At 43.9% G+C, this 25,221-nt stretch overlaps 1 protein-coding gene across 2 annotated transcripts; it reads left to right on the top strand.

Annotated features, from left to right (window-relative positions):
- Window positions 1-2,016: 2,016 nt before the first annotated feature.
- LOC140725286 (transforming growth factor beta activator LRRC33-like) lies at window positions 2,017-21,464 on the top strand. Of its 2 annotated transcripts, none has more exons than XM_073040565.1 (3): window positions 2,017-2,170; window positions 5,363-5,475; window positions 18,698-21,464. In XM_073040565.1, the coding sequence occupies exons 1-3, from the start codon at window positions 2,071-2,073 to the stop codon at window positions 20,648-20,650; spliced, it is 2,166 nt and encodes a 721-aa protein (XP_072896666.1). In that variant the 5' UTR covers window positions 2,017-2,070; the 3' UTR covers window positions 20,651-21,464. The 2 variants fall into 2 exon arrangements, with proteins under 2 accessions (XP_072896666.1, XP_072896667.1); XM_073040566.1 differs by having other exon boundaries at window positions 2,018-2,309.
- The last annotated feature ends 3,757 nt before the right edge of the window (window positions 21,465-25,221 follow it).

Here is a 25,221-nt window from a genome sequence, read left to right as displayed (position 1 = left end):
CCGCTGCGTATTAATATCATGTTACCATCTTAGCGCGTTCCCCGGAAGGGAGCTCTAAATCCACCAGACAAACAAGACCAAAAACTAAAGCTACAAGACCTGCACAAAACCACATAGTTACAACATATAGCTACAACAGTGCAAACAACAGCATAATTGATAAAAAATGGACCATGGGCACAGTAAAAATGGTCCAAAGATGTTAAAGGACTATAAGTTTGAAAGAAACCACCGCACAGTTTCCACAGGTCCTCAGGGTCTCGACAGACTCGCCATCCCACGCCGGCGGCAGAAGGAAATACCCCCGCTATGGACTTCCACGGCGCCGCCCGACTCAGCCTCGCAGACGCAGCACACACCGAAAGCGACCTGACCGCAGCGGACTCTGAGTCAGTCGAGCCTCCGAGCCGATGACCATCCCCTCCGGCACAGCTTCTCTGAGCACCATCTTCTGCTGAGCATATTGAGACAGACCCACCGACGTCCACCAGCAACGCGACCCTGATGACTGGGAGGCCTGTTCTTCCCAGCAGAGACCACAGCAGCAGCAGCAGCAATGAAGAAGGCCTTCCTGGAGATTTCCAGATGTTCCTCCGTGCTCCCACATCCGTTTTCAACCGATTATGATTGCGCACGGCACCTTGCTTCACAAATACCGCCATTTTGAGTTTGATAACTTGATAACGTGTTTTGCTGTTACCCTTGGGGTTTTTTTCACCTCCTTCAGCACTGCATGTTGTGCTCTTGGTGGGATCACTGCAGGATGCCCACTCAGGGAGAGTAGCAACAGTACTGAGTTTCCTCCATTTGTAGACGATTTTTCTAACTGTGGACTGATGAACACTCAGGTCTTTAGAAATACTTTGGTAACCTTTTCCAGCTTCATGCATCTCTACAATGTTTCTTCCAAGAAACAACTCTGAAAATTGTTTTGATCGAGACATGGTGCACATAAACAGATCTTTCTTGAGAAGAGCAGGTTCTGTCAGTAACCTGTCTTTGTGTGTCTTTTTTATAGGGCAGGGCACCTCTACAATTCACACCTCACATCTCATCTCTTTGATTGGAACACCTGAATCCAAACAGCTTTTGTAGAAGGCATTATCCCAGAGGTTCACATACTTTTTCCAATAAATACACGTAATATTGGATCATTTTTCTCAATAAATAAATGAACAAGTATAATGTTTTGTGTTATTTATTTAATTGGCTTCTCTTTATCTAGTTTTAGAACCTGTGTGAGGATCTGATCACATTTTAGGTCACATTTATGCAGAAACAGAACAGGGTTCACAAACTTTCTGACCCTCTTTAGGCAGGGGAATTCCTTTGAGTTTTCTGCTATGATTTATGCAAATCAGCCAGCAATCTGTTCATGGGATCTAATGGGCATCCGATCACTGGAATTTGGCGACTGGGTCTCATAAAGAGCAGAGGGAATCAGGCCGTTCAGCCCCAAAGTTCCTGATGATCATTCAGCACCATTTACACCAAGCTTACACTAATCCCACTCCATTCCCCCTCATTCCCATCAGCTCATCCAGATCCCACAACCCGTGGACAATTCACATGCCAATCTGCACCTCTTTAGGATGCAGGAGAAAACCTCAGCACTTGGAGTCCAATGGAGAACCTGCAAACTCCACAGAGACAGCACTGGGGATCAGGGTTGAACCTGGGTCAGTGGAGGCGTGAAGAGGCAGCTCTACCACTGTTCCCCCCCCCCCCCTCCCCGCACCGCACCCCGTCACAAATCTGGGGAAGGGATTCCATTAATCCATTGTTGTGAATGGATAGCAGTGATGGACATTTGGCCGCAGAGATCCCCTTTGGGATCTGGTGAATGGAATCCAGTGCTGTGCACTGGGATCCAGTGAGCAGACTCTGCCCACGAGGATCCGATGGGGGAATCTGGCAGAGTCCAGAGATGTCCAGTGCCTGTTCGCAGAATCTCGGTCCGCTAACTGCCCGCTGCAAGCTGCTCTCTCTCGCTCTCTCCTCTGTATGTGTGTCTTGCTACATGTGACCCGGTTTCCGTCTGCACCTTCCGGAGCTGTAGCTGCGGAGCAGATGGGCTGCGAATCCCGTCAGGCAGCTCTGAGGGCTGCAGAAGACGAGCGCGGATACCCGCAGCCACACCGCACTCCCCGCAGCTTCGCCGCTCCGCTCGGTAAGTCTCCGCTACCGCCGGCTCAGAGCAGTGTTGACAGTTTGCCGCAGGCTGCCTTAAAGGGACCGCGCAATCACAGCTGCCACCTTAAAAGTTAATGGACAGCAGGGACCGTGCGCTCTCCCCGTACACCGTAAAGGTACGTGTTATTTACAGTGTTCACAGTCACTTCCCGAGTTCTCAGCTTTGCATAACATCTGAGAACACAGCAACTGGAGATTCTGGAGCAACAATCAATCCGCAGGTCCGGGGGGGTAAAGAATTTATACCGTTTCGGGCCGAAGCCCGGGATCAGGTGCTTTAGCACAGCAAGATTGTATTAACAATGAGACAAGTGCCCCTTTTTTTGGCGAGACCCGGCTGAGGGAGGTGGGTTTAACCCGGGACCTCTATCTACCCTGTTTGGTACTTGGCGCACCGCTCCCTTCCATAGTGACGAGTAATCTTGGTCTAACGGCTCAATAGCGGGAGGTACTGTTCTGGGGGGAGGGGGAGGAGGACATTAACTCGGCAACAGTCAAGGGCAAGAGAGCGGAGTAAGGCTACAAAGTGGATGGCGTAAGCAGCACCCTATCGAAAGTGTTGAGGACCGCTTCCCACGGAGGGTGCTGGGATCCAGCGGGAATGCTGGCCAGAGTCAGAGTGAGGGGTCGGCCACTGGAGCTGGAGATGAGGGCGGTGTTGTAGTCGGCACCACTGCCTCAGAGACTGGGGTTCAGCTTGCATGTTCTCTTGCCATGGTTATTGCAAACTGCCCAGTGTGCGTAGGAGGCAGGAGATTAGAAGGGGGTAATGCTGAAAGTGATGGGGGTATGAGAGGAAACATTGGTGGGCTCACATGGATGCTTCTGTACTGAATAAATCTAAATTCCACACAGAACCTTTGGGTTCTTGCTTCCTGAGAGGGCAGGAAGGCTGACATTTGGGTATGAACTTGGATATTGGTTAACACAGGATTGTGGAGCTAGGTTGACATGAAGGAGAAGGCAGGAGAGGCCTTAGTAGATATCTTGGACTCTGAATGGGTCACTTACTTATAGAATGTTGCTAGGAGTGTAGTTCTTTCCCACCCATCTCACCCCACACCACCACCCAGCCCACTTCAGCAGCCCCCTACCCTTGCACCCTCAACATCTGGCCCTTCACACTAGCCAGGTCTGACTGACAGTAACTTCTGCTCGTAGCCGCACAAAGCAAGGAGAGGTGAGGAGCAAAAGATGGTGGCCGTCAGCTGGTTAATGTTCTCACCTCCCTCCTGTAATACAACACGGACAGAAATCAAGCTTCCAGGGTCAGGCCTATCTTAGGGTATCTCACACTCTCTGCACAGTCCTTTCCCAGCACCTGGCCAAATCCAATCAATCTGAATGAAATGATGTTCATTTTCTAATGGCTCAGCATAACTTCTGTGCAATCACATTGTCACCCTCCCTCATGGCAGGCTAGTCTTCCTATTGTGATATCAGTGGTGCAGTCAGTGTTATGGTGTGGGAAGATTCAGACGGGGGGGTGGATAGCATTCAAGTGTTGGTGCCATTTAGCTCAGACTGCCACAAGCTATTGCGATGATGGGCCATCAGTGTAGGGAAATAGAAATAATGGCACGTCATGTGTTGATCATCAGTTAGCATAAAATATAGCCAAGTAACCTGAAGTTACCTCCAGTGGTGAAACTTTTGGGAATCTTAGATCAAAACCAGGCTGGATTCAATGATATGTGTCAAGTTGCAGCCTAAAATATTAATAATTAATATCCAAAGGGTCAGACCATCTCACTAATATTGTTCCCGTCATTTACGTTGAATTCATCCCACTTGAAGCACCAGTCCCTGTCTCTGAGTGTGCAATATCTGATATTATTTAGAATCCTAAAAGACAGTTATCACCTGTGACGTTTTTCAGTGATAAAATATTTTGTTGATTCGCTTGGTCTTTCTAATCTGGTCTCTCCATTCCTTCTGTTGTTCCCTTGTTTGTGACTGCATTCACAGTGTCCTTATGAATGAGGAAGGACGCCGTAGGAAGAAAGTGTAGTACCCATCCCAGTTGCCCTTGGAAAGGCAGTGGCTAGTCTCCACCTTGAACCTCACGCACTTTGAGAGAACCTGGTCCCACAAAGCTGTGGGTTGGAAACTGGTGGGCTGTAACCCCGAGAAAATGCCGGGACATTGACTTATTTATGAGTCAGTACGGTCAATGAGATTCAAGGAAGCTTGGAGGCGGTGTTGCTGCCTTTGTACGTTAGGCAGGAGTGCTCATGGGTTTGGCAGGTACTGTCACGAAAGCCTTGACCTATTGCTGCTGAGAACAATGATGCATCAGTGGAAAGCTGGGGGTGCCAGTCATGGGTTGCTTTGTTCTGAAGGCTGTTAAGTTGCATTAGGCCAGTGCTGAGTATTCCGTTATACTCTTGACGTGTTTTGTAGGTGGTGGAAAAGGTTTGGGTGTCTGAGACTGATCACAGGGTAATCAGCACTTGTGGTTACAGGATTCAAATGTCTGGCTCCGATAAGTTCCTTCTCAGTCTTGACCACCCACCACTCCCTGGATGCTGATGGTGGGAGGGGGGCTCAGTTATGGTAGTGCTGGGTGCGGTTCAGACTGTCCGTTTGTTGGAGATGGTTGTTACCCATCACTCACTGGACCAGACCACTCCAATTGTGAGGTGCAAACATCGAACTGCTCCGTGCTTCGGGCAGTGTCTGTGCTGGCAGAGAGATGGTGTGTTGCTTAGCCCACTGAGTTCCTCCTGCATCAATTTAACACACACAAAATGCTGGAGGAACAGCACCTATGGAAAAAAGGGAGATCGCAAAGAGAGCCCATTTGCTGCACTTCAGATAATGTCATGGAATTACCACCATCTACCAAGGCAGAAAATCTATGGATTAACATCTCATCTCATTTGACCTACGGCACTCCCCCAGCACAGTGTGAGTCTCCCTCAGGAGTGTTCCTCTGTAGGTGTAGTCCTCCCTCAGTGTTGTTCCCCACTGCCACATAGTTCTCTTTCAGTAATGTCCATCAGACAGTAAAGCTCTTCCTCCAACAGTGCTGTGCTCCCTCTATAATGTCTCAATGGCCAATGGCAATATCACACTGAACACAGCCTCTATCATTGATACTGCAATAGAACAGGTGCTCATTCTGCAAGGACTGTAAGTAATGGTACAACTTCTTGTCTCATTCTAGGTGTAATCATGAAAATAGACTTCACAGGCCTGTCCCTTTCCTTCATTCTCTCAGCACTGGTGCTGCTTGACAGAAGAAGCCACACAGAAGCCAGGTTGGAGAGTTGCAAAATGGTATGTGGAATCCCTATCTTTCTTATTGGGGGTTCAGAAATAGTATCTTTGGATTAACCCTGTGTTGTTGCACCCCTGCATTGAGATTAGACGTATATGGCCCAATCCCAACACAGATATTGGATTAGTCTCTTATTTCCTTCTGGGTTCAGTGAGCCACTTAATGGGTGTCAATATCACTGGGGCTCAAGAGAAGGGAAAATCAGTCAACAGCTAACTCTAGATGCTGTCTGCTAGTCTCGCCTGGAAACGGAGTATGTGAAATTCATTTGGGTTTGTGATTGAGTCAGGTAATACCTTCCACAGTTGAGGTGTATGTAACTGTGATTACATCTCCAAAAGTTCTCCACTCCTGTTAGGCCATCTTAGAACATAAGAAATAGGAGCAGGAGTAGGCCATCCGGCCCATCGAGCCTGCCCCGCCATTCAATAAGATCATGGCCGATCTGTCCATAAACTCAGCTCCATTTATCTGCCTTTTCCCCGTAACCCTTAATTCCCCTACTATGTAAAAATCTATCTAACTGTATCTTAAAAATATTTAGTGAAGAAGCCTCAACTGCTTCTCTGGGCAGAGAATTCCACAGATTCACCACTCTCTGAGAAAAAAGGTTTCTCTTCATCTCTGTCCTAAATCTTCTCCCCTGAATCTTGAGGCAATGTCCCCTAGTTCTAGTCTCACCTACCAATGGAAACAATACTTCTATCTTATCTATCCCTTTCAAAATTTTTCATGTTTCTATAAGATCCCCCCTCATTCTTCTGAATTCCAGAGTGTATAGTTCCAGGCAACTCAATCTCTCCTCATAGGCTAAACCTTTCATCTCTGGAATCAACCTGGTGAACCTCCTCTGCACTGCCTCCAAAGCCAGTATATCCTTCCTCAAGTATGGAGACAAGAACTGCACACAGTACTCCAGGTGCGGCCTCGCCAGCACCCTGTATAGGTGCAGCATGACCTCCCTGCTCTTGAATTCAATCCCTGTAGCAATGAAGGCCAATATTCCATTTGCTTTCTTAATAACCTGTTGTGCCTGCAAGCCAACTTTTTGTGATTTATGCACAAGCATTCCCAAGTTCCTCTGCACAACAGCATGCTGCAATTTTTCACTATTTAAATAATAATCTGCTCTTCTATTATTCCTTCCAAAGTGGATGATCTCGCATTTACCAACAATGTATTCCATCTGCCAGACCTTGGCCCACTCACTTAACCTATCTATATCCCTCTGCAGACTCTCCATGTCCTCTGTACAATTTGCTTTTCCACTCAGTTTAGTGTCATCAGCAAATTTTGCTACGCTATATTCAGTCCCCTCTTCCAAATCATCAATGTAAATGGTAAACAGCTGCAGGCCCAGCACCGACCCCTGCGGCACCCCATTCACCACCGACTGCCAACCAGAGAAACACCATTTATACCAACTCTCTGCCTTCTATTGGTTAACCAATCCACAATCCATGCCAATACACTTCCTCCGACTGCATGCATCCGTATCTTATTTATAAGTCTCTTGTGCAGCACCTTATCGAACACCTTCTGGAAATCCAAGTTTACGACACCCACTTATTCCCCTCTATCCACTGCACTCATTATGGCCTCAAAGAACTCCAATAAGTCTGTCAAACAGGACCTGCTCTTTCTGAATCCATGCTGCATCTGTCTAATGGAACCACTCCTTTTTAAATGTTTCGCTATTTCTTCCTAAATGACAACTTCAAGCATTTTCCTGACTACAAATGCCCGTTATAGTTGCCTGTCTTTTGCCCACATCCTTTTTCTGTCACCTCCACATGTGGAGTGTTGCCTTCACATTTTCATGCATTATTACTTGGGTGCTCTGGAGGGAAGTGCTAAGCCATGTAGAAACATGCAGTTAAGAAAACTAACTCTCTCCATATCTATACAGGCAAGTTGGCCACTACCAGTCCAGGGAGGAATAAATAAAGTGATCATCAGAAAGCAAAAAAAAATCCCCGCAGATACTGCAAATCTGAAACAAAGCAAAAAACTGCTAGAGAGGGAAACAGAGTTAGCTTTTCTGATCCTGACGGGATCAATGTTGCAATGTTAATTCTTTCCCTCGCACTGCAATTGCCTCCTGCCCTGTTTTTTTCTAGTATTTTATATTTTTAGTTCAGATGTCCAGTATCTGCAGATTTTTCACTTTTTGAGCATGTTACTTCTCTTCGGTGTCCTCTACTTTTATTGAAATTAAATATGCACTTTGCTGTCGAAGTAACAGAGCATTGAACTATATATAAAAACATGTGAAAGCAGTGCTTGAGAGAGGTGATTAAAACCTGCCAGCTCTTGGGTAAAAGCTGCTACAGGCTCAGAGTGCAGTGTGCTGTGTCTGCCTATTGATAGCCTACATTCGCTCTTCACTAAAACCCACAGAACATCCTGTTTTGACACACCCAACCATCCTTCAACCTCCCTGTGGTTTTCTTTAAAATTAACTTGTACTACATCTTCAGTGCTGTGAACATTAGAGTGAGAAACTGGTCACTGTTTAACCTTGCTTGCAACAGTGGGCCATCTCCTTATTTTATTCTTGTTATGTGACTTTAAATTCAATCTCTTGGCAAAGCAATTTGAAATAAATGGGACTTTTTGAAAGGAACTGTCATGTTCAGCTTTTCAGTGCACCTCAATCTGCCCAGTATTAGGGTACAGCCCTTTCCTGGGTTATGAATGTCCAATTTATGGACACCCCACCCCAGATTCTGTATTGTTAAATACAGATGAGAACCAATCTTGAAAAGTTCCCGTTTCCATGTAACCCACAGCAATAGACACCATTGACTGTCAATTTCAGTACAGGAGGCCAGCTAAGAGAGTTGCTTTAGAAACTGAGAAATAATCACTTCTATTACACTGGTAGTTCAAAAGTCTCCAAACCAGTCACTGAACATGGGACATCCTGATTTCAACAATTACAATACTGCAGAGGTATGGTTACCGGGTCGAGGGCTTTTATGTACTTTCCAACACAGATAAAATCAATATATGGATGCCTTTAAAAACTGAACTTGTTCATTACTTCAAAATGGTCTATAAATATACTAAGTCCTCATCATCTGTGCATGATATGAATATGGACTTCCTGTAAATAATAAAAAAAAGATGTCTCTCAGGACCACTCCTTAACTCAAAGTACACCCCAGGTTAACACGACAGTACTCCAAAAACCTTAACCTGCAGTAAAATCATTAAAACATTTAAACGGCTAACAAACCACATCCAGTGAATGTATTGAAACTTACACACAGTCATCAGTTTTGAGATTGCAAGGTGTAAATAAAATTGCTCTCTGTTAGGACAGCGTACAACAGGGCACCACATGGACATGTAGTCTGGGAGCTGACCGCCACGTTTACTCAGACATTGGTCACTGTCTCAGTATTTTTGCTGGAACTGGTTAGTGATGGGGTCTGGGATGCCTCCTGTGTGTTAGGATCCATCAGCAAATTAGTGGATAACATGGAGAGAGAGCACAACAGCCCAGGGCTATTTATCAGTACACCTTATTTCCCAAGGTTATCAGCACTTTCTGAAATTGACTCTTGTTCCTAGAATTTATTATTCTTCACAGGACTGGTTCCATTCCAAAGATTGATTCCAATTCCTAGAAATGATTCCACATTCCAGGCGGAAGTCCATTTCTTGGGATTGTTTGCAATTGATATCAGTACCCAGGAATGATCCATTTCCCAGGGCTAAATCCATGTCTAAAGACTAATTCTATCCACCAGGATTTACTCCATTTCCAAGAATTTGTTCTACATCACAGGATTGACTCTACATTTCAGGATTACATTCCAAGATTCCCAATGATCCAGAATCTAAGTCCTTCCAAAGCCAAATATCCAGGAATTGATTCTTGATTCTAGGATTAATTCTGTAGCCCAAGATTGACTTCACTTTCCAAAAATAATTCAAGGAGTAGGATTGAATCCCTGCTGTACATATAATTCCAGTTCTTGTGATCAAATCCCTGCTGCATATATATTCCAGTTCCTGGGATTGATTGCAGTACCTGGAAATGAAGCAACACACACAAAATGCTGGAGGAACTCAGCAGGCCAGGCAGCATCTCTGAAAAAAAAAGTAGCGTCGATGTTTCCATAGATGTTTCCTGGCCTGGTGAGTTCCTCCAACATTGTGTGTGTGTGTTGCTCGGATTTCCAGCATCTTCAGATTTTCTCTTGTTTCTGACCTAGAAATGAGTCTGTTTTTTTTTCAGGATTGATTTAGCTTTCTAGTTGATCTATATCAGACCATTAAAGTGGCAAGTTGAAAGCGAATTACAACACAGGATTATTGCCTGGGTCAGTTGCATGATCAAGGACTGATACCACACTTCAGAATTGATTCTATTCCTAGAAAACGTATCCTATATTTAGAGCTCCCTGAATTATTGCTGGATTCTGAGGATTATTCCATAATGGATTGAATTATTTTCCTGGGGCTGATTCTACAACTCAGCATTCATTGTGGTTCTACAAATTAATTCTACCCTTCTGGAATAATTCCATCACCTCTTATTGAATTTACACACTAAAAACAATTCAATGGCCTGAGATTTATTGTATTACTGAGAGTTTCCAAGCATAGCTTCTAGATCCTGGAGTCTTTTCCCTTCCCAGGATTTATTCCACTTCCCAAGTTTTATACCACTTTATGGGAACAATTCTATCTTTTAGCAGGAATTACTTCCTTGGGCTGATTCCATCCACTGGAACATTTCCGTTTCCCGGTATAAGTTCCCCAACCCTGGACAGGCTCCACTGTGGATTGGCTCCAATTGTAGGATTGCTTCTACCATCTGTCATTGATTCAATGACCTGGAATGAATTATGTTGACCAGAATTTATTCTATTATTCATTCATTGACACTATGTGTCAAGATTAATTCTTAATAAGGATTTATTCCCGATTCCAAGATTAATTTCAGTGCCTGTAACTGAATCCATCCCCTCCCCTGCCACTAATACCATAACCAGACTGTGATGTGCAACCCTGCATTAGTTCCTGCTCTCAGAATTATTTCTACTTCCTAGTTTTTTTAAATTTCCTAGATTTGATTCCATTCAGGATTAGTTCCAATATCCTTAAAAGTAGTGAGTGTATCTGATTATTCCACCTCCTCTGACTGCACGTTCCAGATTTCAGCTTCTCTCTGTGTAACAAAAAAATCTGACCCCTCCGATTTTCCTCAAAGTTCCTCCCTTCCACGCCAGGTACAAGCAGGTATATTAAGGCATTTAACAGGTTCTTAGTTAGGCACAAGGATGAAAGGAAGATGGAGGGCTATGCAGGAGGGAAGGGTTAGACTGATCTTAAAGTAGGTTAAAGGGTTGGCACAACATTGTGGGCTGAAGGGCTTGTGCTGTGCTGTGGTGTTCTGTGTCCTGTCTTCTATATTCCCCTGGATATTATCCACTTCAAGTTCTTGATGACAAGATGTCCCAGGATGGATTCTACTTTCCAGGAATAATTCAGCACTCTGGGATTTCTTTCACATCCAGAAATGACAAATATTAATCTGTAAGGTGTATTCAATTTCTCAAGATTAATCTGGTGATCCAGAGTTGAATCTACTGCCTTGTGTTTGATTGCATTGATTCCAATTTCTAAGATTTTTCCAGGTTTGATTCCTCTTTCTGGGATTAATTCCAGGAATCAGAAATGAATTCACAATCTGGGATGAATTCCACTTCTAAAAATTGCCCTGTATATGCCTTTGAATTTCCCCCTTGCACCTCCCCAAGATTCGTTTCATTTCCAGGGACTTACTCCTTAGCCTTGGCACCTCAGGATTGGTTCTAATTCCTGGGATTGATCCACTTACCAAGATTAGTTCCAATTGCTAAAATTCTTCTCGAAACAATGATCGGAGATTAAAGTCACAGAACAGTACAGCACAGCGAAGGGCCCTTCTTGTCTATACTGAACTGTTATCTTGCATCGACACACACCAGGGCCATAGTGCTCATTCCCTCCCATCCATGTATTTAGCAAAATCATTAAGCCCTATTTTAGGGCTATTCAGCTATTTACAGTTCTCTAGATCGATGCTTTTTGTTCCTGGTATTGACTCTTAGATTCTGGGATTGATTCCTAGCTTTAGATATTCCTGGATTGAGTGTCGTTTTTTAAAAAATTATGTGCAATCGTGAACAATAGCCAGATCAGAAATGCTGATCAAGTTAGCTAGTTCCCAAAGAGAACTCTGATAGGCCAATCAGATGGTTCACTGCTGCTCAGCGAAAGAACACAAGAAAATCATATGTACAATTAATAAAGATTTAAAAAATAGTAGAAATACTGTAGTCATGATGATCATGATGAAGTCTGCTGGAGAAAGACATTTATACACATGCTGTCCTCCATAATTCAGAGAGAGTGAAGGAGAAGGTTACAGGGTGATAAAACGTGACAGGAGCACTTGGAACTAAAACTGAACCCCTTCTGGGAGAAAACAGCACCTGATCTTTCCGCACAGTTCTCCAGCAGTTTAAGGACTAAGTCCAGCCGCACAATTGCTCTTGAGAGTCAGGTATTAACCCTACCTGCCAACAACCAAGCATTGCCATCCTGGTCCCCTTCATGACAGCTTATGAAGAAGCATGTGACTTCCCTCCCAGAGATGATAGGTGTTTGTGCACTCGACTCTTGAAGGCTTGGCCCCATCGTCACAGATGTTTCCAACCACAGCATCTGGAAGGCTGTTCCAAATTCTGATAGCACAGTGAAGGAAGCTTCTATCCAGTGTGTAGGCTCTCGCATCAGGCATAGAAACAGCATGAGCAGGCATAGATAAACTTGATTGTGTGGTGAGCCGTCTCTCATAAGGTGAAGGTAGCATGGCGCGAAGGTCTGCAGAGCTGTGGCTGGTGTGCATTTTGTACAGCATAGTAGCTGCAGCAACCTGTCGTCTGTGGTGATAGCTACTGATGGCCAGCTTCTCACGAGCTGTGGCTTCATCTACACCTATAATCCTGAGAGCCTTTCTTTGAATGGAGTCAAGCAGGCTGAGGACACTCTGTGAGACATTCATCCATGATAAGCAGGCATAATCCATGATACTTCGTACCTGGGCTTTGTAAACCGTGGCTCTGCTCTCTTTCTCTAGTTTGGATGTTACTTTCTGCAGAGCTCCAAGCCTTTATCCAGCCTTGTGGAAATAGTGGAAAGGTTTTTATCCCATACCAACTTGCTGTCAATATTAACACCAAGGATTACTAGCTCCATCTTTAAACCCAGCTTGCAGTTTCCAAAATACAGGTCGGGGGTAGACAGATTCCTCTTCCTAGACATCACCATCGCCTTGCACTGAGTAGGCTCAAAGGTGACATTCCAGTCGCCTGCCCAGGCTGTCATCCTGTCAAGATCCCCATTCAGGCCTGCTGCCACTGTATTACTCTCTCCTGCTCTAATTGGTGCAAATGGTGTGGAGTCATCAGCGTACAGGTATAGCTCGTTACTGCATGCATCAACCAAGTCGTGAATAAAGATGGAAAACAGAAGTGGCCCAAGTATTGAACCCTGTGGTACAGATGCATTGATGGTTGAAGAATCAGAAGCCTGACCAGAGATAACGACTTTGATGGTCCGTCCATGAAGGTAGCTCTGCAGCTTTCCAGATATTCCTTTGGATCTCAGAGTCCATTATGCCAGACCTTGTCAAATGCTCCTTTGACATCCAGGGCTATGACACACACTTCTCCACCTTTGTCTCAGAAGGCGTTCCACGTTTGAGATAAGGTGGTGAGGAGATCAGCTGTACTGTGATCAGGTCTAAATCCATACTACCTACTTGAAATTAAGTTATTACGGAGTAGGTAGTTCTGAACTAGTTTCTAGGACTAAACCTTCCTATCATCGGCACTGCATGGCCATGCTGGGATACTCTCTCCTTTACGTTTACATGTATTTAAAACAGATTTTGGAGTGAGGGGTGTGTTGATAATGATCAACTTTGAACCATATATTAAAGCAGACATTATTGAGGTGGTCCCTGGCTCTATCTCTCTGCTCAGTTTTGACCACAGATCCAATGGCCCTGTCATTTCACTTTCACTCAGATCAAATAACTTTGTGTGGCTTGATGCAAATGTACAAGCTGGAACAAAAGTTTTGATCACAATCACTGGGGGAGGTTGGTGGGGAGAATAAATTGGGCTGGTATAAGGTAAACTGGTGTAGTGTAAACGGTTTGCATGGAATTGGTGGTCCGAAGGGCTAGTTTCTGTGCTGTATGACTCATCAGCAGTGACTCAATGTCACACTTCAACCAGTGCAATCACTTTCATGTAAGAATACAAAACAACAAGAAAGCTTTTCTTCACAATATCACTAAGTGATCTTGTATGAGTCCCAGCAGGCAGCTTATTAGGCTCCTGAAGAAACCTCTTTCACAATAAATATGAACTCTTGATCTCTCAATCTACCTTGCTATGGCCGTTGGACCTTGCTAACATGTTTTTCTGCACCTTCTCTATGACTAACGTTTTGCATCCTGCTTTCCATTTTACAAGTTCATGTTTGAAATGATCTGGCTGATGGCTTACAGAACAAAGCTTTTCACTCTATCTTGGTACATGTGACCAACTCCAATCTTTCTCTTATCAGGACTTATCTGACAGCTTCTATAGCCTGCTTGTGTTCTTGCTATCCAAAACAAGCAGATAACCCAACGAGCAGATAACATCAAGACCCACGCACTTGGATCCCTCTAGTCTCAAACCTGCTGTCAAAAGTAATGTTGCCTGAATGTGTTGTTCTTTATAGCTTATTTTAATATTCTTGTATTTCAATGGCAGGGGAATTGTAAAAACGGAAAGCATTTCTTCTCTGTGGATGCAGTAAGGTTGTTAAAGGGAAAGGGATGGTTAAATATAGGAGTTTGCCCTTCTCTCCTCTACCCAAATGTAAGCTCTGTCACAATTGAGGAACGGACCAACTCCCTTCATTTAAATGTCATGCTGCCGGTTATGTGTTTCCTTCAAAGTGACGCCAGAACACTCAGAGGAAATTGCAAAATATAGAGTGGCCATTTCCAGTGCCACACTAGTCACACATGCAGCTGTGGGTAACAAGTCTAAGGCCCACATAACCCCCTCTGACCTGAGATGCCTCTCTTACTGTTGCTGCGGGTTAGACTTGGCAGGGTGGGTGTTGGTTGTAGGGGAACAGTGCAGTTTACACCTACTGCCTTTTTGCCAACTGTTGTCGAGATCCACCCTGAAATCAACACAGAGGTTCAAAAACTGGGCAACGTAGGTTTAATGTAAAGGGGAAGAGGTTTAGAGGGATAATAGAACATGGGGCAGCCAGCACTGGAACAGGCTGTTCGGCCCACGATCTCTGTGCTGAACACAATGCCAAAGTAAACTAAATCTCTTCTGTCTGCACCTGGTCCATATCCTTCCATTTTCTGTGTATTCAGGTGTCTATCTTAAAGCCTATTAAACACTACCAATGCGTTTGCTTCCACCATTACCAAGGCATCTACCACTCTCTGTGTGAAACCTTGCTCTGTACATCTCCGTTAAGCTTCCCCCCCTCACCATAAATGCATGACCTCCAGTAGTTTGGCATTTGTATCCTGGGAAAATATACTGACTGATCCAAGGAAAGGATTTTTCATCCAGAGGGTGACTGAAACCTGGAACACACTGCCTAAATAGATGGTGAAGGCAGGTACCCTCATCACCGATACGAAGTTTGCAGAAGATCACTTGAATTGCTAAGGCATAGAAAGCTATAGATCAGGTACCAGTAAATGGGGATGAGTATAGGTGAGTACTTGATGGGCTGAAGGGGTCAGTTTCTGTGCTGTACAATTCCCTGGTTCTGATATTAGTCAGATTTCAGTGAGATGTCATAAATATTACAGGGTCAACAGCTTTAGGATCTAGATGAAGCTAAGTTTATATTTAACCAAATGAGTCATTATGATTTAAAAGTTGCTGCTGAAACTTTAAAGGATATAGATTCAGTGGTAACTTTAGAAAAGTGAAGTGGGTAAGAGTGGGAAAGGGAGTAAACTTTTCATTGCAGTGAAGGGGTGCGAGGACAGAGACGAGTGCCTGCGAAGTCGACGGAGGTAGCTAATGAATCAGATTTTTTGTCACTGACACAAGATGTGAAATTCATTGTTTCCTGGCAGTGGCACACTGCAGCTACATCAGAATTGATAAATTACAAATGTAAATATGAAGTGCCAAAGGGGAATTGTGAGGTAGTGTTGATAGATGGTTCAGAAATCTGACGGTGGAGGGGAAGAACTAAATTGCTGAGTGCGGGTTTTCAGGGTCCCTCACCATCTCCATGCTGCTGGTAATCAGGAGAGAGCATGTCTTGGGTGGGAAGGGTCTTTGATGATGGATGCTACCTTTTTGAGACACTACCTCTTGAGGATGTCCTCGGTGGTGGGGAGGGTTGGCTGACTACAGCCCTTTGCAGCCTCTTGTGATCCTGTGTATTGCAACCAGGCAGAATGAACATACCAAATCTCTTCAGTTTCTGAATGAAATGCAGCCACTAGCTTGTCATGAGCCGAGATCATAGGGTGTGTACACAGGCTCTGCAATCAGAATTCAGTACAGCGTTACGTCTTGTTCTGGTTCTATAATGGGTGTCAGGATCCTGCATTCAACACCATCATCCCCTCAAACTCATCACTCAACTCCAAGACCTGGGCCTCCCTGTACAACTGGGTCTCCTCACTTACAGATCCCAATCAGTACAGATTGGCAACAACACCTCCTCCACAATAACCCCCAGTACAGGTGCCCCACAAGGCTGTGTGCTTAGCTCCTGCTTTACTCACTTTATACCCATGACTGAGAGGCTAAGTACAGCTCCAATGTTCTCTTTAGGTTTGCTGCAAACGTCAATGCTGTTGGCCAAATCAAAGGTGGTGATGGATTGACATATAGGAGGGAGAATGAAAATCTGGCTGAGTGGGGCCACAACAACCACTCAGTCAATGTCAGCAAAGAGCTGATTATCGACTCGAGGAGGAAGAGACCAGAAGTCCATGAGTTAGCCCACATCAGGGGTCAGAGATATAGGGGGTATGAAGGAAGTTGGAGGGGCAGGTACTGTTGAGGAAGCAGGGAAGGAAGGAAAATGCAATGTTAGCATTCATTTAGAGAGGACGAATATAAAAGCAAGGATGTGATGCTGAGGCTTTATAAGGCAATTTTCTGACTATTTTTGCAGGTTTTGGCCCCATATCTAAGAAAGGATGTGCTGGCATTGGTGAGGGTCCAGAGGAAGTTGGTTCACAAGGAGTGAAAGGGTTTATGTATGAGGATGGCTTGATGGGGGGGGGGGGGGGTCCTATTGAAACTGATCAAGTATTGAAATGCCTACGTGGAGTGGACGTACAGCTGATGTTTTCTATATTGTAGCACTCTGGGACCAGAGGACACATCCTCAGAATAGAGGGACGTCCCTTTAGAACTGTGATGAGCAGAAATTTCTTTAGCGAAAGGGTGGTGAACCTGTGGAATTCATTGCCATGGATAGGTGTGGAAGCCAAGTCACTGGGTATATTTAAAACAGAGGTTGATAGGTTCTTGATTAGTAAGGATCTCAAAGATTACAGTGAGAAAACAGGAAAATGTGGTTAAATCAGCTACAATGGAATGACAGAGCAGATTCGATGGGCCAAGTGATCTCACTCTCCCATGTCTTATGGTCTTGTACATCAGTGCCTTTAAATTCCCATGTTCAATGTCCTATTATCATATGAGTGTAACTCGTCCAGGGCCCAGCACGTTGGTACAATCACAAAGAAGGCACAGCTGCACTTCTGTTTTCTTAGAAATTTGCATAGATTTGGCATTTCACCGAAGGCTTTGACAAACTTTCACAGTGGGAAGTATCCTGGTTGGTAGCGTTACGGTCTGGTATGGAAGCAGTAATGGCCGGGAATGGAAATGTCTGCAGGAAGTCTATCACAGGCAAAGCCCTCCTCACCACTGAGGACATTTATATGGAATGCTGCCACAGGAAAGCAGCATCCATCATCTGTCAGCCCACTATCCACGTCATGCTCTCTTCTTGCTACTATCATCAGGCAGAAGGTAGAGAAGCCTTAGTTCCCATACCATCAAGTTCAGGAACAGTTATTACCCTACAACCATCAGGCTCCTGAACTGGCCAACTTCATTCACCCCAACTCAACCTATAGACCATTCTCAAGGACATTTTACAACTCATGTTCTTAATATATAAATATTGCAATTTGTCTTCATCACAATTAGGTTGTTTGTTAGTCTTTATTTATGTATAGTTTTTCATAAATTAATTTGCTAAGGGCAGCAGTTAACCCTCATCCTTAATGGCCTTTGACAGGAACATCAGTTTGGTCATTTCATTTAACAGTCAACCACACTTCCTAGTTGTCACCTTCCCATTCTGAAAGATATTAGTGAACACAACTTACAATAATCCAGTGGTTATATGATTGCCATTGCCTGACATTGTTTTATTCACGTGAATTTAAAGTCCTAACTGCTGTGATGTCAGAAATTTATGTCTTTAGTTTTAGCATCATAGAAATGTACAGCACAAAATGGGCCCTCACCTTACCATGGTGCTAACAACATTTGGCACATACGGTAAGGTCAGTTTCCCTCCACTCCTTTCCTTTTCACATACTTGTCGAAATGCCCTTTAAACATTGTAATTTTATCTGCCTTGAATAGCTACTCTGGCATCTCATTCCAGATAAAAAACATCCTCTGTATGAAAATCCTACAACTCTGGTCTCCTATAAATTTTCCCCTCTTACCTTAAACCTGTGCCCCCCAGATCTAGACCCCCCTGTCCTATTTATGCCCCTTACAATTTTATGAACCTCTACAAAGTCACCCCTCAGCCTTCCACATTCCAGTGTGCAGCATCGAATGCACACTCACTATAGCTACCACATCCTACCTGTAGTGTGGTAACAAGAATTGTGCACAACACTCCAAGTGTGGTCTAACCTGGTAAATCCAGTCACATACTCAGCAGGCTACTGTACCACATAGCTTGCATTTTAAAATGAAAGCATACAATGCTGCAGAGAAGGGGCTGGAATAAGGGAATTATATGATTAGACTCTCTCTGCTGAGAGTTGAACAGTGGTTCTCTCTGCCTTGTACCATGGTAGGTTGTCTGTGGTAACCTGAGCTTTAACCTTTTATGTTGTAGGTTGGAACAGAGGCACACTGCCAACGAGAGAGCCTGGATCGTGTGCCGGTGAATCTGTCCATCAGAACAGAAGTACTCTTTCTTAATGAAAATGTCATCAGAGCAATTAATAATGAATCGCTTTCTGTGTACAAACGCCTGTACATGCTGAACCTGAGTGGGAATCAGATCGAGGTTATTGAGCCTGGTGCCTTTGGTTACAACAAGAACCTGGAAGATTTAAACCTAAAGAACAATCGTATTGATCTAACTTATTCAGAGACTCACTTGGCACTAAGGACTCTGTCAGCTCTAAAAAGTTTGGATCTATCTGAGAACAGACTAAATGAAGATATGACAAGTTATATCGTGCAGAATTTGACCACTCTAGAATATCTATCCTTGGCCAGAAATGTCATCATGAGGTTGGAGCCAGGCAACCTTGAAGGTCTTGTCCATCTTCGAGAACTGAACTTGGAGTACAATTATATCTATGAAATTGAAAGCGGGACATTTGAAGGCTTGCGAAGATTAACCAAGTTGAACCTCGCTCATAATCATATTCCCTGCATTGTGGATTTCAGTTTGCCCCAAGTAAAAACATTAAATGTCAGTCACAATGCTATTGAACTGTTTTTAACCAGAGAAAATGAGATTGAATTTCAGTTAGAAACATTAGATCTGTCTCATAATAAACTACTGTTTTTCCCACTTTTACCAAAATGCAATAAACTTAAGTCACTGTTGCTTGCAGACAATGAAATGAGTTTTTATGATGATCTGATGAATGACTCATCTACTAAAGTCCAATTCATCCAAATTGTTGGAAATGTAACCAACATTACCACTGTAGATCTTTGGGATGAGATGGTTTCTGTAAGCTTGCCAGAGTTGGAGGTTCTGGATATGAGCAGGAATTCATTTCGTTATCTTCCCCAGGGATTCCTGCAGGGAATGACAACATTATCTTCCCTACAGCTCAACCAGAACTGCTTGAAGACATTCTCTCTAACGGAGGAAGACCCTCTTTTCTTTCTTCAATTGATGGATCTCAGTCAAAACCGATTATCAAGTCTAAATTTCAGTGTTAACAGGCTGGAGAGACTGAATTACTTTAACATCAGTTTCAACAAGCTGGAATCAGTGCTGCCTAATCTATTTACTAAGATGCCACAGCTTTCAACACTGGACCTCAGTCACAATAGTATCTCTATTTGTACCTATCCTTTGGAAAATGAGAAGACTTTAAACAGAGATTGTGCTGGGCTGGCAAATATTAAGTCATTGAAACGCCTCTATCTTGCCGGTTGTGCACTTGTCACAGTACCAGACAATGCCTTTGTTGGCTCACCGTTAACACATCTAGATCTATCATCCAACACTGGCATCAGATTGCAAGCAAGTTCTTTTCAAGATGTGTCCAAAACATTGAAATTCCTATTCCTCAGGAACAATGGGTTAAATTCCAACCAGTTAGATATCAGCCTACGAGTGGCTTTCAGACACCTAAGTCACTTGGACATATCTGGAAATGGTTTAACAAATCTTCATCCTGCATTGAAAAGCCTTCCCCTGAAATGGTTGGACTTGCGTAATAACCACTTGCCTACTCTTCAGCAAGATGTACTGAAGAGTCTTCTGCGCAGCCTTGAGAGTGTGCTCCTGAGTAATAATACCTTTGACTGTTGCCAGCTGAACTGGTGGGCCACTTTGATCAACACCAAGTCACTAATTATTCTCGATAGATCCAAAGTCACTTGCAATAACTCTATCAGACTGGATGACCCAGGCCAAATTTCCCATTTCACTAAAATTCACTGCCAAATTGACAACACTGTTTTAAAATATTTTCTGCTGTTGCTGCCAATATTTGTGTTCATTCTAACTGTAACTGTGATGGTTTTCCTCTCTTTAAACTCCAAGGTATTGCCTAAATATGTGAAAGCCAAATGCAAAATGGGAACTGAGTATTAGAATTCTCTTAAGCCAGCAGTTGTTGACTCCTGGTTCTTGAAACACACTGGTGGCTGGTGTGGCACCTACCTCTAAGCGGCAATGTTTACAAGTCTGGGTGTTCGGCAAGCTGAGTCTCGTCCAGGCACTCATAATGAAGATAGCCAGCTGCTCTCTATCAGTATACTGGCCGAGCTCTCGGAGATCACCCGATGGGAGCCTGCTGTGAATAATGCATGCACTACTGACAGAAACTGGATGTATGTGATAAACTTGCACAAAATCTTTGCATAATATTTATAATAATTATTCAGATACATGTTTTACCCTACAGGATAGGTAAATGTAAAAAAAAGCATTATACACAATGAATATTTTTGCAAAATAAGAATGAAATTTTAAAGCAAAAAATACATTTAACTTGGAGTGGTAATTTATAATCGGAGTTGTACGGAGTACAGATTGATCCTATGGCCCATCTCAGATTCCAGCAATGCTACAAAATAAAATCCCTCTTAGATCCTCTGTGAATCTCACCCTAAACCTCTTCTTGGGACCAGGCCCCAGATTCCAATCACCGTACAAAAAAAAATTCTCTTCAGATCCCATAGACTTCTGTGCCTTGGTCAATCAAATCTTGTCCGGTTGCTTAAGTGTTGTGAGAATGCCAGTCTCCTTCACATTCTTCAAGATTGTTTATTGTCATTCTTCAGTAAAAAAAAGAGTGTAAAAAAAGAATGATGTGATTGTTACTCTGGATCCAATATAGTATAAAAAACACAAAAGCGTCAAGAACACAATAAAAATCAGAAAACCCACAATAAATATAAATATCAAAGCGATTCTGTAAACAATGTGCAAGTGACTTATTTATATAGACTGATTGTACGTTTATAAGGTGATGTGTTTGTAGTGGTGGTGGGTGGGATCAGCCTGATGGTTTGGGGGAAGTAACTGTTTTTGAGTCTGGTAGTTCTGGTGCGTTGTCTCTTTCCTGATGGGAGTGGGACAACCAGACCATGAGCAGGGTAGGTGGGATCCTCCATGATGTTGCTGGCCATTTTTGGGCACCTTTCTGTCTGTATGCCCTTGATGGGGGTGGTGGGGGAAGCGGGTAGGCTGGTGCCCATGCCAGTGATGCAGTGGGCTAGAGCCCTCCTGTTTGCCGCAGTACCACGCACTGATGCAGCATGTCAGAATGCCCACAACCACACACCTGTAGAGGTTGTGAGTGTCACTGTGCATAGACCAGCTCGCTTCAGCCTCCTTGATTGTGGTGGATGTGGTCTGAGACCGTGAGATGTTGTGAGAGATGTGCGCTCCCAGGGGTTTGGAGCTGCCTGCCGGTGTGAAGACAGGTGTGAGTGGAGCACTCCCCTTGCACCCCTCCAGACACCGTGGGCAGAGATGCGCAGAATCCCCCTTAGATCTGTAAATCTCACCTTCTTGGGCAGCAGGCTCAGATTCCAGCAGTGCTATGAAATAAAATCCCTCTTAGATCCTCTGTGAATCTCACTCTAAACCTCTTCTTGGGACCAGGCCCCAGATTCCAATCATTGTACAAAAAAAAATTCTCCTCGGATCCCCTGTAAATGACCTAAAACCAAGACTTAGATAGCCGAGCTGTGTTGCATACAAACGTCAGTGAGTGGACCTCTTCCCTAGTGTGACCATTATTGAGCTGACTTCATCCATGCTAACTAAAAGAATTGATCAATTATGATTAGGGAGTGTGGCCTTTGGATCTATATCAAATACCCCCATCAGATACCAAACCTGGTCCCTTCATACAACTTTTATGAAATGCTTTATCATTCACCAATGAAACAAAAGGGCAATGTCCATTTGCCCCGTTGTCTGCTGTTCCATAGAGTGTGAATCAGTCAGCAGCCTACACTTCCGGCTCATACCCAACCAAGACTGGGTCTGTACTCTTTGGTGTTTAGAAGAATGAGGGGTGACCTTATTGAGGGAGTATCGTTGTTGTTTATCTCCACGCCTTGTGGCACAACGGATGGTAAACTTATGGTTTCTTTAGCATTTTGTCTGTTGTTTTTATGAGGCTGAGATGCCAGCTCAAAGTTCAACCCAACACAGATGAAAAGTGCGCAAGGAGCCAGGATTATTTACCTTGAGGTCCAGTGCAGACGCCACTAAACCACCAGCTGACGATTGAGGAAGCATGATAGGGTAGATCTTGAGATGTTTTCACTAGTAGAAGAGTCTCAGACAAAGGCACACAGTTACAAGATAAAGAGTTGGTCATTTAAAATCGAGCTTTTTTTCACAGAGGGTGGTGAATCTCTGGAGTTCTCTGCCCCCGAGGGTTGTGGAAGTTCGATCACCAGAGGCATTGAAAGTGGATGTAAATACATTTTACAATAAAAGATCGGTAATCAATGGCTATGAGGAACTGACACAGGACAGGAATTGAGGCCTGGGGTGGATCAGCTGTGATTTCATTTAACTGTGGGACAAAGTTGAGGGGCCAAGTAGCCTTGTGTCAAGGTGAGATAGATCAGAGCACTGGGGTGCAGACAGAACCATTCTCTGAATGGCTCAGCAGAGTTAGGGGTTTGTGATCATCTGCATTATCTCACTCTTATCAGACCCTTGAACACAAATATGAACTCTTGGTCTCTCTACCTTTGTCTTCGCACTTCACTTGTTTACCCACACTGTACTCTCTTTTACTGCAACACTATATTCTGCCTAATCCCATTCCCCACCCTGACCTTTTACCTCTTCTCACCCGCCTATCTCTTTCCCCCAGGGCCCCTCCTCTTTCCCTTTCTCCCATGGTCCACTCTCGTCTCCTATCAGATTCCTTCTTCTCCAGCCCTCGACCATTCCCTCCCACCTGGTTTCACCTGTCACCTTCCAGCCAGCCTCCTTCCCCTCCCCCCCCACCTTTTTATTCTGTCATCTTCCCCCTTGCTTCTCAGTCCTAAAGAAGGGTCTCGGCCCAAAACACTGACCCATCTGCTCATTTCCATAGATGCTGCTGGACCCGTTGCGTTCCTCCAGTGTTTTGTGTGAGTGACTATATTCTGAATTCTGGTTTTCCTTTTACTTACTCAATATATGTGTGTTTGGCAAGATGTGTCTGGAAGGCATGGAAAACAAACTTTACATTGCTTCTTGTCAATAAAAACTCCAAAGTTTCAGAGGCCTCAAAGGTACATTTAATGTCAGAGAAATGTATACAATATACAAACCCCATTTTCAGAAAAGTTGGGATATTTTCCAAAATGCAATAAAAACAAGAGATCTGTGATATGTTAATTCACGTGAACCTTTATTTAACTGACAAAAGTACAAAGAAAAGATTTTCAATAGTTTTACTGACCAACTTAATTGTATTTTGTAAATATACACAAATTTAGAATTTGATGGTTGCAACACACTCAACAAAAGTTGGCATGTTTACCATTGTGTTACATCACCTTTCCCTTTAATAACACTTTTTAATTGTTTTGGAACTGAGGATACTAATTGTAGTAGATTTGCAATTGGAAATTTTGTCCATTCTTGCTTGATATAAGTCTTCAGCTGCTCAACAGTCCGTGGTCTGTTGTTGGGATAACGGAGACATGGCTGCAGGGAGATCAGACCTGGGAAGTGAATGTACAACGTGCTATCGTAGGGACAGAAATGTGGGCAGAGGGGGTGGGGTGGCCCTGTTGGTGAGGAATGAGATTCAGTTCTTTGCAAGGGGGGACATAGGGTCAGGAGAAGTAGAGTCTGTGTGGATAGAACTGAGGAACAGTAAGGGTAAAAGGACCCAAATGGGTGTTGTCTACAGGCCACCAAACAGTAGCATGGATATTGGGTGCAAGTTGAATAGGGAGTTAACATTGGCATGTGGCAAAGGTAATGTCACAGTAGTTATGGGGGATTTCAACAGGCAGGTGAACTGGGAGAATCAGGTTGGTGCTGGACCACAGGATAGGGAGTTTGTAGAGTGCCTACGGGATGCATTCTTGGAACAGCTTGTACGAGAGCCGACCAGGGACAAGACTATTCTGGATTTAGTGTTATGTAATGAACAGGATTTGATAAGCGATCTTGCAGTAAAGGAGCCATTAGGAGGTAGTGATCATAATATGATAAGTTTTTATCTGCAATTTGAGAAGGATAAGGGCAGCTTGGAGGTGTCAGTGTTGCAGTTGAACAGGGGAAACTATGGAGCCATGAGGGAGGAGCTGGCTAAAGTTGACTGGACGGATAGCCTAGCAGAAAAGACAGTGGAACAGCAATGGCAGGTATTCTTGGGAATAATGCACAAGGTGCAAAATCAGTACATCCCCCAGAGAAGGAAGGATTCAAAGGGGGGAAAGGGGCCACAGTGGTTGAGAAAGGAAGTCAGAGATTGCATAGCATTAAAAAAAAGGAAGTATGACAGAGCTAAGGTGAGTGGGAGGACAGATGATTGGGAAGTTTTTAAGGAACAACAGAACTTAACTAAAAAGACAATACGGGGAGAAAAAAATGAGGTACGAACGCAAGCTAGCCAGGAATATAAAGGGAAGATAGCAAAAGCTTTTTTAGGTATGTGAAGAGAAAGAAGATAGTTAAGAACAATGTTGGGC

Source organism: Hemitrygon akajei, chromosome 3, assembly GCF_048418815.1.
Source record: "Hemitrygon akajei chromosome 3, sHemAka1.3, whole genome shotgun sequence".
In the NCBI taxonomy this organism is placed as follows: domain Eukaryota; kingdom Metazoa; phylum Chordata; class Chondrichthyes; order Myliobatiformes; family Dasyatidae; genus Hemitrygon; species Hemitrygon akajei.
The sequence above is the reverse complement of the archived record's forward strand: the minus strand, read 5'-3'. Positions and strand labels throughout refer to the sequence as shown.

Bases quoted from the DNA above. Each gene is read 5' to 3' on its own strand.
- LOC140725286 (XM_073040565.1), top strand. From the start codon at position 2,071: ATGGGCTGCGAATCCCGTCAGGCAGCTCTGAGGGCTGCAGAAGACGAG. The intron at 2,171-5,362 runs GTAAGTCTCCGC...GTCTCATTCTAG, and splicing joins CAGCTTCGCCGCTCCGCTCG to GTGTAATCATGAAAATAGAC. The intron at 5,476-18,697 runs GTATGTGGAATC...TTTATGTTGTAG, and splicing joins GGTTGGAGAGTTGCAAAATG to GTTGGAACAGAGGCACACTG.